Source organism: Crocodylus siamensis, chromosome 8 (assembly GCF_052110815.1).
Source record: "Crocodylus siamensis isolate JL-2025a chromosome 8, ASM5211081v1, whole genome shotgun sequence".
Classification (NCBI taxonomy): Eukaryota; Metazoa; Chordata; order Crocodylia; family Crocodylidae; genus Crocodylus; species Crocodylus siamensis.
This window is the reverse complement of record NC_143402.1, coordinates 58,997,480-59,010,565: the sequence shown is the minus strand read 5'-3', so window position 1 is coordinate 59,010,565 and position 13,086 is coordinate 58,997,480. Positions and strand designations below refer to the sequence as shown.

General features: G+C 48.8%; 1 protein-coding gene and 1 long non-coding RNA gene across 2 annotated transcripts in view; one reads left to right on the top strand and one right to left on the bottom strand.

Annotated features, from left to right (window-relative positions):
* The window catches only part of LOC149858814 (uncharacterized), a 220,522-nt gene that overhangs the window by 124,805 nt on the left and 82,631 nt on the right, over positions 1–13,086 (bottom strand). The gene's annotated exons all lie outside the window — the stretch shown is intronic.
* On the top strand, positions 5,319–12,772 carry CCDC42 (coiled-coil domain containing 42). Its single transcript, XM_090060322.1, has 7 exons — positions 5,319–5,395; positions 5,901–6,006; positions 6,278–6,382; positions 7,142–7,339; positions 8,645–8,866; positions 10,171–10,329; positions 12,512–12,772. Exons 1-7 carry the CDS (start codon positions 5,319–5,321, stop codon positions 12,608–12,610), a joined length of 966 nt encoding a protein of 321 aa, XP_089916448.1. The 3' UTR covers positions 12,611–12,772.

The window sequence follows — 13,086 nt, the reverse complement described above, 5'->3', positions numbered from 1 at the left end:
TGTTCAGTTGCTTATAATTCTGACATATTCAAAATTTAGTGGGGATCTAGCCTTTGAATCCAGGATGGGTTTTTTTCCACTTTGAAAATCCTTTCAAACAAGCTATTTGGAGCTGGTTAGTGGAGACCTCCTAGAACTTTGCAACTAAAATCCCCAAAGATTCTGCCTGCACTGGGCATGCTCAAGCCCGGGGCTATGCATGATTTTCTGTGGACTAAGCTGTGTTCAAGCACCTGAACTGAAAGCAGAGGGCCTGTCTCCTCTGTGTTTTCAGTATCTTCCCTGCTGGATCTAGGCAATGTGTAATGGAAGCTGCCTAATGGGAATTCAGAAGGGACAAAAGCAGGACCCGAGGGAAGTATGGGGGAGAAGATACAGACTAGCAGCCTGGGAACTGGGGTAGGCATGGACTTGTTGAGCCAACAGACCAGGACTGGGAGCTAGGAAAAAAAATGTGGGATTTGGGAACCAGTGATCAGAAGACGAGTCAGTGATGCAGCATAAAAGGTCTGGCCATGGAGACTGGGGCTAGGAACCAATGTGAAGAGAGGAGGTGATGAGGAGCCAGAGTGTGAGAAAGAAGTGGGTTTGGCTGGGCAAAGAAACTGGGACAAGAATCTACCGGTAATAATGGACACTGATGAATGAAGAGTCTGCAGGAGAGAGACTAGGACTGGCCAGTGGAAATGGTCACTGAACAGTGAAAATCCTAGGAGTCAGGTATGGGAGAAAAGCAGATTGAAGGATGAAACTGGGACTGGCTGGGCAAAGACTCTGAGATAGTGGGTTGTATTCTTGGAGTTCAGAAAGGGACAGGTCCTTGAACAGGAAGTGTCTAGAGAAAGATTAGGATTGACTGCTTAAAGAGATGTATGGCTGGAAGGGGTATCAAAAGATCATCTAGCATCGAATATGAATGATCCACTCAACCAGGGGCCCTCAACCCCTAGTCCATGAGCCAGATCTGGCCCATGAAGCCATGTACTCTGGTCCACAAGGCTCTCAATGGGTCCAAACATTTGGCGGTGGAAGGGTGGTGGCTGCTCCCCTGCTGCCAAATATCCAAACCCATTGGGAGCCCCACAGGCTGGATAGCATGGCCCTGCATGCTAAATCAGACACACAGGGTCAGGAAAGGGAGCGGATCTGGGTGCACAGGAGTTGGCTGAGACAGCACAAGGCCTGATTTTGGCCCACAGACCAGCCTAACACCACTCATCCAGCTGGTGGCACCAAAAGGTTAAGTACAGCTGCCCTACATGGGGCAAGATCAAATATACTGATACTGTCCCTAACAGGTGTTTGTCTAAGCTGTTCTTACAAATCCCCAGTGGAGGAAATTCCACAACCTCCCTTCTTGGTTTGTTCTAGCATCTCACCACCCTAAGTGTTAGATAGTTTGCCCTAATGTCCAATCTAAATAAACTTTGCTGAAAATCAAGGCAATTTTTTCTTTTTCTTTCCCTATGGAACATGGAGAACAGCTTTTAAAACTACCTTTTATATACTGCAAGGCTGTTATCATGTTCACCCTTTAGTCTTTTCTTTTTTAGACAGGCAAGCATTATTCTGGCACCTTAAGCCTAAATCATGTAATTTATATTTAAAAAGAAACAAAACGTCCCTGCTGACCTGTGTGCTGCTGGGCAGCTACACAGTATCTGCCCAGTCCCTACCCCAAACACCTTCCTGCCTAAAGAGATAAGACAAGGCTGGGAGGAAGAGTGCATGGTAACATTACCCTCCCTGTGCAGTTGGAGGGCTGCAGTAGAAGCAGAGAAAGAGGACAGTTTTCAGAAGTGCTCAGTATTGGCCTTAGTCTGCTCTCATCCACATGCAAAGGAGAGGTCACTTCAAAAATTCCACTCTTCATTACATGCCCACAGTCAGTCAGGAAGCCTTTGTCAGAGCTAGAAACTGAGCCTGTATTTTTGCTTTACACAGTAGACCACAGGAAAATAGTTGTTTCCATTTTTATGCTATGCCTAGCATCAATCCCATGGTCAGTACTTGGCATGATTAAAGAATAGTAAGGGTGTGCTGGCCATAGCAAGCTGTTTATAAGGCAAAAAGTGAAACCAAAGGTTTAATGGGTATTTATTATGTGATATATGCGAGAGCTGAGCATGTGCCTGCCCCCAAAACCAAGCAGTCTAGCTTAGACATAGTGTATTGCAAGCACAGATTTTATTGCTTCTTCATATGCCTACATGGCCATTCAACTGCAGTTTTAACACTTGCACATGGTTGGGATTTAGCATAGCATAGCTTACAGTTTCTAACTGAGCAAGTCTAGGGTGCTGCACTGGCCAGGCAGCTGCCAGATGAGTTTCAAAACTTTATTTGGAGAAAAATCATGAATAGAAGAAGCTCCTTCCTACCTTCTAGTGTGGCAGCTAGGGCGCTTGTCTACGAAGCAAAGAATACAGGTTTTAGGTCTCACTTTGTCCAGAGAGGATTTAAACTTGCTTCTCAGCAAATTGCTCTAAACACCAGGTCACCAGCTAGGGACCACACAGACCCTGCCCCAGCCCTCATCTTAAAGCTCGGCCTCTGCAGCTTTGGCATTTGATATTCATTGGATAAAATAAGCAAGGATGACACCATGGTGGACATCTACTACATTTACTGTATTTACCCAAATACAGTAGATGTAGTGATAAAGAATGATAGTGATAAAGAACTTCCAAAAGCTTATCCTGCCTGTTAAGCTGCAAGAGGAATGACAAATCCATCTAGCAGAGATTAAACCCAGGCAGCAGTTCTCTTGTTAAAGAGTAGGATGCTCCATTTGCCAGGCTTGGCTTGCATCTCATTTGGATATTAATAGTTATTGTGTAACAGATCCTTTTGGTGCCCTGATTTCATATTCACTTTATACATGTGACAGCTACCATCTTGGCCAGTACAGTCAGGATTGAACCATCAGCCTTCAGAGCTAATGTTCCTTTGTGCATGTGTATGTGGGAACCCAAAAAAATAAGACACAGAAGGGGCCTGCAGCTCCTTGGATCCTAGATGCTTGGTTCTCAGCTAATGATGCTCCCAGATGCCTTGGGTCCAAGGCACAGAAAGTTATTTTTAGATTTTAGTGAAACTGCTGTACCTGGAGTCCCCGACCCTTCCCTGCCACGGCCAGTTACCAAGATCTGTGTTCTCAACTCCTCATAGTCATGCCTGCCTAGAAGCAGGAACTGCCTTCGTACTGCTAATGCAAGAGTGGTCACAAAGAGCCCAGGAGACAATAGCCTTGGAAAATTGTCACCTTGAAAGATGAGTGAGCCACTTGATCACATGGCCACTGCAGCCAAAATGCTTGGTTTTCACAAAACCACCAGGTTTATTGCATCTGAATTCTTGGTAGCTTTTCCTCTTATGCCAGTTTCTCAGGTGATACCATCACCTCTAGACTCAACGCAGTGTGCAGCAGCCAACAAAGCTTGTGCATCAGGGTTTCAGCTCATCTGATTCATTGCATCTTCAAGGGGTGGGGGAGGAAGGGGATGGCTGCAACAGCAGCTGATCTTCAAGGATTTGGGTTTTCCGCTTGCTGTTAAAAAACGTGGATTTTCTCATTTAAAGAAGAAAACCACAGGTTTCCCCTTGCAGGCTGGCAGCCTTCCAGCCTGCAAGGAGCAGCTTGGGGCTGGGGGGGGGAGCAGGGAGAGAACAATTGGAGGCAGGGGGCACCATGTGTGTCTGTGCATGCACATGCATGGCACTGGTATACAGCAAGGCAGGGTGGTGGGAGGAACCCCAGCGGCTGGATGCAGCTGAATCTATGGAGGCAGAGGTTGGAGGGCCAGGGTTTGGAGTCTGTCTGGGGGACTGTGGGGGGAAGGAGGTATGGGGCATGCATGTGTGTGGCAGCGGTGTGTGGAGGGGTGGATGTGCGATGGGGGGCGGGTTCCTGCAGGTGCTGGTGGAAGGTGTCTGGGCATTGGGGCTATGGCAGGGGGTGGGGGGAGGTGCCTGCCTCTCCAGCAGGGGAAGGGGGTGGGGGTGCACTTTGGGGGCAGTAGGTAATTTTGTGGCTGGGCTGGTGGCTCCAGGGCTGATGCAGGGCAGCCAGGAGATGCTGCCTGGGGGGCAGTGAGGCCTGAGGCCAGGCCACCAGCACAGCATGCGAGGGGGTGGCACAGGCAGCCCCCTGCAGCCTGTGCTGGGGCCAGACTCGCTCTGCCGTCCACACAAGTAGGAGCCTCCATGCTCCGGGCCAGGCAGGACAGGGGCAGCTGAGGGCCCCCCTCCACCAGGGCTATGGGAGGCAGGGGGCTGTGGGTCAGGAGTGAGGGGCACCAGCAGGGCTGGAGAGACTGTCACTTGGGAGTGAGGTACACCAAGGGGGTGGGGGACTGTAGGTCAGGTGTGCAGGGCACCAGCAGGGCCAGGGGCCTGCAGGTTGGGAGTGAGGGGCACCATCACGGACAGGGGGCTATGGCTTGGGAGTGAGGGCAATGGCTTGGGCAAGGGCAGGAGAAGGGCACTGGCATATCAGGATTGTTCAGCACCACAGAGCGGGGGGGAGTTACAGCTGCAGCTAGACCTGCATCTTGGTGAGTGAAGGTGGCAGGGGGAGCTCTGCTTCTCAGTTATTTGATTTTGGTTTCCATGAAACCAAAATCAAATGCCAAAATATATAGGTATTTAGAATTTATTTTATAATAATGATTGAGGCACTGGTAGGTTTCCAAATTGCTTTAAAATTGTAAATATATCAAAAACCATTGCGTTAAATTAATACCTATATGTAGTGGCATTTCATTTTTAAACACAGAAAAATGAGAATTTGGGTTTTTTTAATCAGAGAATTTGGGATTTTTATCAGAGAACTTGCCATTTTTAAACAGAGAAAACCAGGATCCTCAATGATCTTGTAGCCCCGCAGGTGGGGGCTGGGGTGGCGGCTGCAAAGCAAGGGAAAACCCAAACCCCAGCCCAATTGGAGCAGGTTTTCCCAGCTGGATCCTGAGGTTGCTAAGTAACAACTCTGGCATCATCCGAGCTCAGAGGGTTCCACCGATTCCAACTGCCCGTGGAACGTCTCACCAGGACTCCGTCTCCGTCTCCGTCTCCGTCTCCGTCTCCTTCCCCTCACACTGCTTGGGGGGGAGGCAAGGGGAAAAAGTACCCTGGAAGGAACAGACCGGAGGAACTCTGGGCCTCGTGTCGCTGTGTCGTGTGCTTGTGGATCCCCCCGCCAGCTCCTTCCGAGCGTGCCAGGCTGTGCCACCGAGACCCAGGCAGAGCAGCATCTGCACTCGGGGGTGGGAGGGGGCCTACTTGGCTTCTTGCCTGCCTCTTGAGGAGCCAACATCATGGCCACCATGGAGGAAAAAGACTTGTTAGAGTATTTTTGTGTGCAGTATGAACAGAGGCTCCTGAAGCTGTTGATGTGAGGAAGATACTCCCTTTCCCTTCCCATCTTCCTGCTCTCCCCTCCACTTTTCTCTATGAGACCCCTATATTTGTACTCATCTTTTTTCCCTCAGCCATTTCTACCCGCTGCCATCTCTCGTTCCATTCTTCTGTCTTCCATTGTCTCTACCTTTCCTTTTTTCCCACACTTCCTTATTTTCCCTTCATCCCAACCCTCCCCTCCAATCCTATTGTCATCCCAAACCTGTCTTTCTCCCTGAGTACGGGGAGAATTTAATCTCCCCATTGATGTGCCCCTGGGACGCATGGTGCTATACCAGTGGGACTCCACCCTAGGGGATTGGATGTTCATTCATGACAGGAGAGGGGACTCATTGCTAGACTGGCTCTCAGCCATTCATGTGCATGAGGATCCAGGACAGGCTATGTCCCATCTCCCTGGTGTCATCCAGGCAGCCTGAAGCCATATGGCTGTAATCTCATGTACCCTCACAGGGAAAACTTCTGTAACTTTCTGGCAGGAAATTCCCAGTGACTGAGGAGCAATCCCCATCTCCATCCGTTCGGCTCCTAGAAAAGAAGAAAGAGTCTAAGCTGGTACATAGGACTCTGGAAGCACAGAAGGAGGTGAGACAAATGTGAAGGAACCCTGCCAGGCCTGTGTGAGCTGCAACACCAACCATCAGCTCAGCCAGCACATTCTGCTCTGGCCCTCTCCCATCAGCTAACCATCTGTTCATCTGTTCTGCACCTCTGAGAAACACAGCACACTTGCTGGGTGACTAATCTCTGACCATTGCTCCAGAAATCAAGAATGGGGAATACTACTGATATGTAGAAGGGACACTTCTCTGAAACTGAGCAGCTGGCTCTAGTTCACTTTTTTCTCCATCTCTAGGCATTCAGAACAAGGATGGAAGCCCTGAACAGCCGCTGGGAGGAGCTTAAGGCCAAGGAGGTTCAGCTAAAGGCTTATATCCAGAAATTTGAGCAGTTCATACAGGTACAAGCAGCCCATTATGACTTGTTTAACATGTCCTTCACCTGGAACAGCAGCAGAGAGCTCTCTTTCCATGTACAGGGAGTTTCCATGATGCATCTGAACACTCCTCTGACATCATCTTCACTCCCAACTATCTTTTCAGCCTGAAAGATGGGCAGCTGTTGAAAAATTGACATGTCATAGATGGAGACACAACCTTATCCCCTAACAAACCCTAAGCCTCTCCACTTCATAACACAACTAAAGAATTCTTGGTAGAGACTCTCTAGGAGACAAGTTGTTCCATGTTGATCAAGCCAGCTTTGTTATGCTCAGCACTAAAAGAATCCCACCGTCAGCAAGTGGCCTCTGTTTTCTGCTCCATTGCTAGTAGTAGGACAGTCCTTGCGTCCCTCCCTACAGACAGGTGCTAACAGTCCTGAAAATGACTGAGCATTATTCCAGCTGCTGCTGATTCTCTCAATTGCTAATGTGTCTGTTGATGATGGAGGGCTGAACATATCTAACACTAGGGGTGTGTAGCTCTGCCTCACATGGGTTGCTCTCAACTCTGGAACCTCATTCCTTTTCCAAATGTCGAGTGCTGTCAGTATCCTGAAAGTGGAATGGGCTAAACAGGAGATGGGTCACTGGGGAGGTATCTTCTTATAATATTGTCACATAACTAACCCACCTCATCTCTTCTCTTCATTGTTCTCCCTTTGGTGTGATATGTTTGTTTGCCTGGGGGTTCAATTTGCTGATGGGGGGCATTGCAAGGAAAATGACCAGAAGCGAATCCGAGCCCTGAAGAAAGCCAGCAGGGAGAGAGACCTGAAGAATCAGAGAATAAAGGAGCTGGCAAAGACCAAGCAGGCTATGTTGGTCCTAAAGAAGGAGCACCAGAGTCTCTACAACAAGGTTCAACAGTACTCCATCTTCAACAACTACCTGGAGAAGGTGGTGGAGGTCTCGGAGGTAAGTCTGTATGCAAGTGTAAGGGACCACGGCATGGTCTGGATTAATGGTTAGGCCAGCAAGGGAAAGCAAGGCCTGGGGCTGGGTCAAAGGACAGAAGCCATATACCAAAGCCAGAAGGAGATCCAGAAACAGAATCCACAACACAGTCCAGGGTCAGGATCTAGGGATCAGATTCCACATAGCAATCCAGGGTGTAATCCACAGGGCAAAGTTCAAAAACAGAACCAAACTGGGGTCAGGAATGAGGAAACAAAACTGCAGGGAAATTCAAAGCCAAAGTCCAGAAATAAGCCAGAAAACTGCATCAGGAACCAGAAGGTTTGCCACAGCAGAATTGTTGACTGGCCTGCAGACCCAGGGCCCCAGCTGAGGATCCCCACAGCTAAATGGATAGGTGGTGATCCCAGCAGCCAATTAGGATGCTTGCTGCTCCTAAACTGGGGCGCGGTTAATTAGCTGGGGCTTGCTATGGATACTTGGGTACTTGGCTCATGCTAACCTGCCTGCTCAGAGTCCCTGACATCACTGAGCCCAGGCTGGTCTGCCTGATCAGTGTCCCTGACTGCCACATGCTAGGATGGGAAGAAGCCTCAAGGAGGCTCAGACGGGACCAGGAAGGAAAGGCAGAACCCAGAGCTGGATCTATTAAGAGAGATCATCAGGAATGAGGTATTTTTTGTTATGCTTGAAGGGAGCAGGACCTTGAAAGGTGTAGAAAAGTAAAGGTGGGACATTAATGCACAGTGAGGAATTCAGCCAAGGAGACAGCTTGAGAAGAGCCTCCTTTGTGCTTGTGCATTTAATATTACATTTTGGTTGGGAAAAAAAACATGCCCATAAAATAGAAGCACCACCAGCCATGGGGGTTGGTTTATAACCTTCTCAGGAGTCTGTTTTCTACTCTCTTGGTCCAAGTGATAACAGTTCCCCTGTGTGATGCATAATACCCTTTCATGTTGTGCTGATAATGATGGTGGGACAGATGTATTACTCCCTTGTACGCAAGTGATATCGTCATGATACCTTCCTATGGTTGGGGTGCTGAGACAGATGATATTTACTGTCACGTTGATATGATGACAAAGGAATGGGAATGAAATTCTCTGGCCATGCCAGAGTAACCTTCTCCCCATTTAGGACGGTGATACTCAATGTAGGTTGGATGCAATATTTGGATAACACTGATATTCTCCCAAGTTGAGAATAGGAGGTAACATATTCTCTGCTTGGGCTGGGAGTTGATATTCTCCAGCATGCTGAGTTGAAACAGAGGGCAGTAATGCTGGGTACAATATGATGCAGTTTGAGGAAATAGGGGAAGTCATTGGCCGGTACAAGACACTGGTGGGAATGCAGCAGGATCTCATGGTGTCAGCACTAGAAGACCAGGAGCAGATTGAGCAAGCTAAAACTCATCTGGCAGAATACACTGAGAAGAAGGACGATGAGATCCTAAAACACAACAATGAGCTAGCAAACCTGCAGATGCGCTTTGATCGTGCCCGCAGTGATGTCATTAGAAGGGTAAGGAGATCTTCACCATACATATGCTTTTTTCCTGCCCCTGAACAAGGGAAGGAAGTCCCCTTTGATTTGCTGTATAGTGGTGGGATGGGAGACCAGAATGACTATGGGACACTGTTGCCCACTTTGCTGAATGATGCCTCATTCTTGGAGTAATGGGTCACTGCAAGCCCCAATTACAGCCTTCATTTCTCTTCCTAACTAGACAAGAGCAGGCTGATAGATTCTCCAGGTTGTTAGGAGGTTACAAAATCAGAGACATTAGGTTTTGTCCAAAGTAGAAGAATCCTACTGCACTGATGTAAAATCAGTCTGTCTACACTAGGGCAGGTTAATAAAGCAACTACCATGAGCTTCTTGAAGTCTTTATGTATTGGTTATGGTCTCTGAAATAAGGAGACCTGAGTTAAGTGTGGCTTAAACAAATGGGAGGTATGGAAGTATTTACCAATAAGCCAAAGGAACACTTAATCTTTGGTCAGATCCAGAACATCTCCATCACTGGATGGGGCAGTGACGCTCTTCCATAACTTTGTCGAGAAGAGTTGAAACTGTTCCAAGTTCCGGGGCTTCCACCATCTCCTAGGGAGATGTTCCCATGGTCTCATAGACCTCAGAGTGAATATATTTTTGCTGGTGTTCAGCATACAGTTTTCTTTAATTAATTTAAATTTATTACACCAAGTTATAACCCCTTAATTCATCCCTTCTTTTGTTCCCTCCTTGGTGTTGTCAGGAAACTTGCAGACAGTTGTCAAGGCTCTCATATTTCATGTTTGGTTGCCAAAGCTGTAGATATAAAGTCCTTGTGTAGCTTCCCAGTGCCTGGTGAACGTACAACAGCCACTGATGCTGCTTTGGATTCTTTTTTCCCCCAAAGCCATATCAATCTACTGCTTCATTCACTATGGTGCTCTTTAGCATTTCCCCAGCCTCTACAGATGCTTCTGTTCCCACATCCTGCAGCATGCTCACTAGATTTTTTTTATGCCCCAAACTGCTTTTCTGAATTCTGACACCCTGGTGCAAGCACATTATTCTGGAAGTTTACTGGTACCCTGCTAAAGTTAATTCCCATGGGTACTTACACAATCCAACTACTTACACAATCCCAAGTTTACACACTACTCACACAATCCCAAGCTTCTAAATTTGAATGCAAATAGAAGAGCAGGTTCTAGGCCTTGCAGCATCCAGGGTAACGTAAGAGGCATGCAAATCATGGGCTCCTGGGATGCCATCTTCAACAGTATGCCAGCTTCTTTGCTGAGTCTTGTGTCTACTGGTCTCCCCTCTCTCTTCAGGAATCTCGCTGGGCCCATATTCAGAACACTGCAGCTAAGAAAACCCTAAAGCTGGGCACCATCAAAATGGCTACCCTAAACCTTTTCCAAAGTGTGAGCAAGCAGCTGAAGGAGACATTGAGCGTCCCAGTCGAGGACACCCACAAGCAACTGGACATGGTAGAGCATCTATCCTTATTTGCACACTTAAAAGAACAATAACCGCATCTCCCTGACCATGGGGCCAGAAACTGTGCTCTGTCCCTGTACAGCAGGGAACGAGAAAGACAGATCACTGAGTGCTTGAGGCACGTTCCTTATCCCAGCCTGTCTCTATAGCAAGTTTGAGGTGCCACTGGTAGTGAGGAATAAGGTAAAACCCATGACCAAATGAAAACTAATTGTTGAAATCTGCTCTCACCTAGGTTAGAGGTAGGTGAAGTAGAACAGAGGTGGGTGCTTTCTAACTGGTGACTATATGTGGCTCATGAGGAGCCAAGGTGCAGGCCTCAGGGCTCCTACCTGGCTGCTGCTTCCCCTATCACTCCCACTGGTACTGTAGATTCGCCTCCCTCCCTTAGCTTTCATCCCCCGCTTCAGCCCAAGGGTAGAATGGTGCAGTCCCATGGTACCAAGGGAGTCTACGGCACAGTGCAGCAAGGGAGATGAGGTGGAGGCTGCCTGCAGATGAGGTGCAGCATTGTATACGTGTGTGGTGCAGGAGGCAGGGAGTGCACTCAGGGGGCCTGTAGCCCCTGCTAGCACAGCCCCTGGATGCTTAGAAGTTGGATGGCCCTGCAGTAGAAGGTGAGGGTCCTTGTAGAGTGGGGGCAGGCAATTATTTTGGCTGGAGGGTCGCTTAATGAGTTTTGGTGAGCTGTTGAGGACTGCATGGATAGCCCTGCCCTTTAACAGTTGCCTCACCCCCAGTCACCACTGGAGGTCCAACCCTTGACTTTTACTGGTGGGACACTTTCCCCTTGCCCTTAGAAATACTCCTGGAGGGGTGGGGGAAGTTGCCATCTTAGAACCAGAAAAAAACCAAATCATACCATAAAAGTCAAACATGTACTGTAGCATACTTTAATTTTATAACAAAAAACATTTTTGTCATGATTTGTATACTATATGTCGAGGTGATTGCATAGTAACTCAAAAATAATTTTTTAGTCTTTTATATTGTGATGGGTGTATGTGGGGCGCAGGGTGTGGGGGGTTTGTAAGGGTGTGGCTGTGTGTGGGGGGGATATAGGGTATATTGGGGGTTGTGTATTTGTAGGGGATTGTGGAGGTAGGGTGTGGGTGTGTGGCATTTGTGGGGTGTGAGAGAAGTTGTGGGGTTGTGGGGACCCCCACACTCCTCCCATGGTATAACAGCAGCAGACAGGGGTGCTCATGCCTGGTGCAAGTGCCTGGTGGGGTGCAACTCTGGCCAATACTGTCCCTGGGGGGTGGGGAAGGCAGCCAGCTCCAGCATCTGGCACTTCCCTCCTGTGCCGCATGAGTGTAGGAGCTCCATGTGTGTGGCAGGGAGCACTGGTGAAAGAGGCAGCCTGGCAGAGGCTGTATCTCTCAACACAATGTGCAGCACTGGCCCCACTGGGCACCAGCACTGAGCATGAGCGCCCCGAGCACCTCCACCTGCTGCTGCCACCACCTGCCAGGGCTGTATGCCATGTGGAGAGATTCCCTCACCTCTCCCACCTTCCCTCAGACCCACATGCTCCCATCACCCCCCAGCCCCACGCTCTGTGCTCCTGCCCACTTGCAGCTCTGCCACTTCCCTACCTGCTGCCCAGAGCACCTGGGAGGCGAAGCAGAGCAGGTCCCCGGCTGCTACAGCAGTGGAAGCAACAGCCCCACCTGAAAGCTGCCTCCTGGCCAGGCCAGGTCATTCTGCCCATGAGGGTGGGGGTGAGGTGCAGTAGAGTGGGGGGGGGAAGTGGGTTGTGCACATGGACGCCTTGCTCCCATCCTCATGGGTGGAAGGGCTGGACAGGGTACAATTTGCTGGTGGGCCCCGTGGGCCATTTGAGAGTGCTTGGTGGGTACCCACCGGCTGTATTTTGCTTGTCCCTGTTGTGGAGACACAAGAAGCAGAGCCCAAGTGAACTAGGCAGTGGGTGGCTGAATTAACTATAAATCTATCGATTGGTGTGGTTCAGAGTCTTACCTACAGAGATGCAGCTTAATGACCCTGACCTGACCTGGAGATGCAAAAGTCCCATTCCCTACCCCTCTGCAGTCCAATTCAAATCCAGGGCAATTTGCTTTCCAGAGGAGTAAAGCACCCTCATTCCTGCTGTTTCTAAGTGTTCCAACCCTACCCATAACACCTTTCCATCTCTCTTTTCTACTCAAGATCCAGCAGTTTATCCAGGATCTCTCAGACATCTGGGCAGAGGTAAAAAAGAAGGACATGCAAAACCGAGCGCAGGTGGTTACACCAAAGGATGTATAAGAGAAACATCCAGCTATTCCTCCTCTGCCAGAAGAAGGCTAAGCCAATTGAGAAAAGAAAAGGAAGTGGCATCAGGGAAGTTACAGACTAGTTCATATTGCACCTCTCTATCCCCCATGGTTCTTATTTTCTGCAGAACTGCAAAGAACTTCCAGACTATTAAAAACAGGCCCCAAGATGCCTTATCATTTCTGTGTGGTTTGTTTCACACAGGACATTAAAAATATATATCAATCCCAGACCTGCTCACCCCAAAGTGCCATGGTGACACATCCTTTTTGACACTAAAGGGGGAGGGAGTCTCTGAATGGGGAAAGAGAACTTCGCAACAAACCCAACAGCAACAAGCAGCCATGGGTAGGCTGGGACAGACACTGTTCCCATGTTAGTCCCTGCAGCAGTAAGTCACTGCAGTAACCAGTCCCCTAGTTAATGGCCCCTGTTGCAGATTTGCTGCAGCTCCCTCTGGGCCTCCC

Bases quoted from the DNA above. Each gene is read 5' to 3' on its own strand.
- CCDC42 (XM_090060322.1), top strand. From the start codon at position 5,319: ATGGCCACCATGGAGGAAAAAGACTTGTTAGAGTATTTTTGTGTGCAG. The intron at 6,383-7,141 runs GTACAAGCAGCC...GGGCATTGCAAG, and splicing joins AATTTGAGCAGTTCATACAG to GAAAATGACCAGAAGCGAAT. The intron at 7,340-8,644 runs GTAAGTCTGTAT...AATATGATGCAG, and splicing joins AGGTGGTGGAGGTCTCGGAG to TTTGAGGAAATAGGGGAAGT.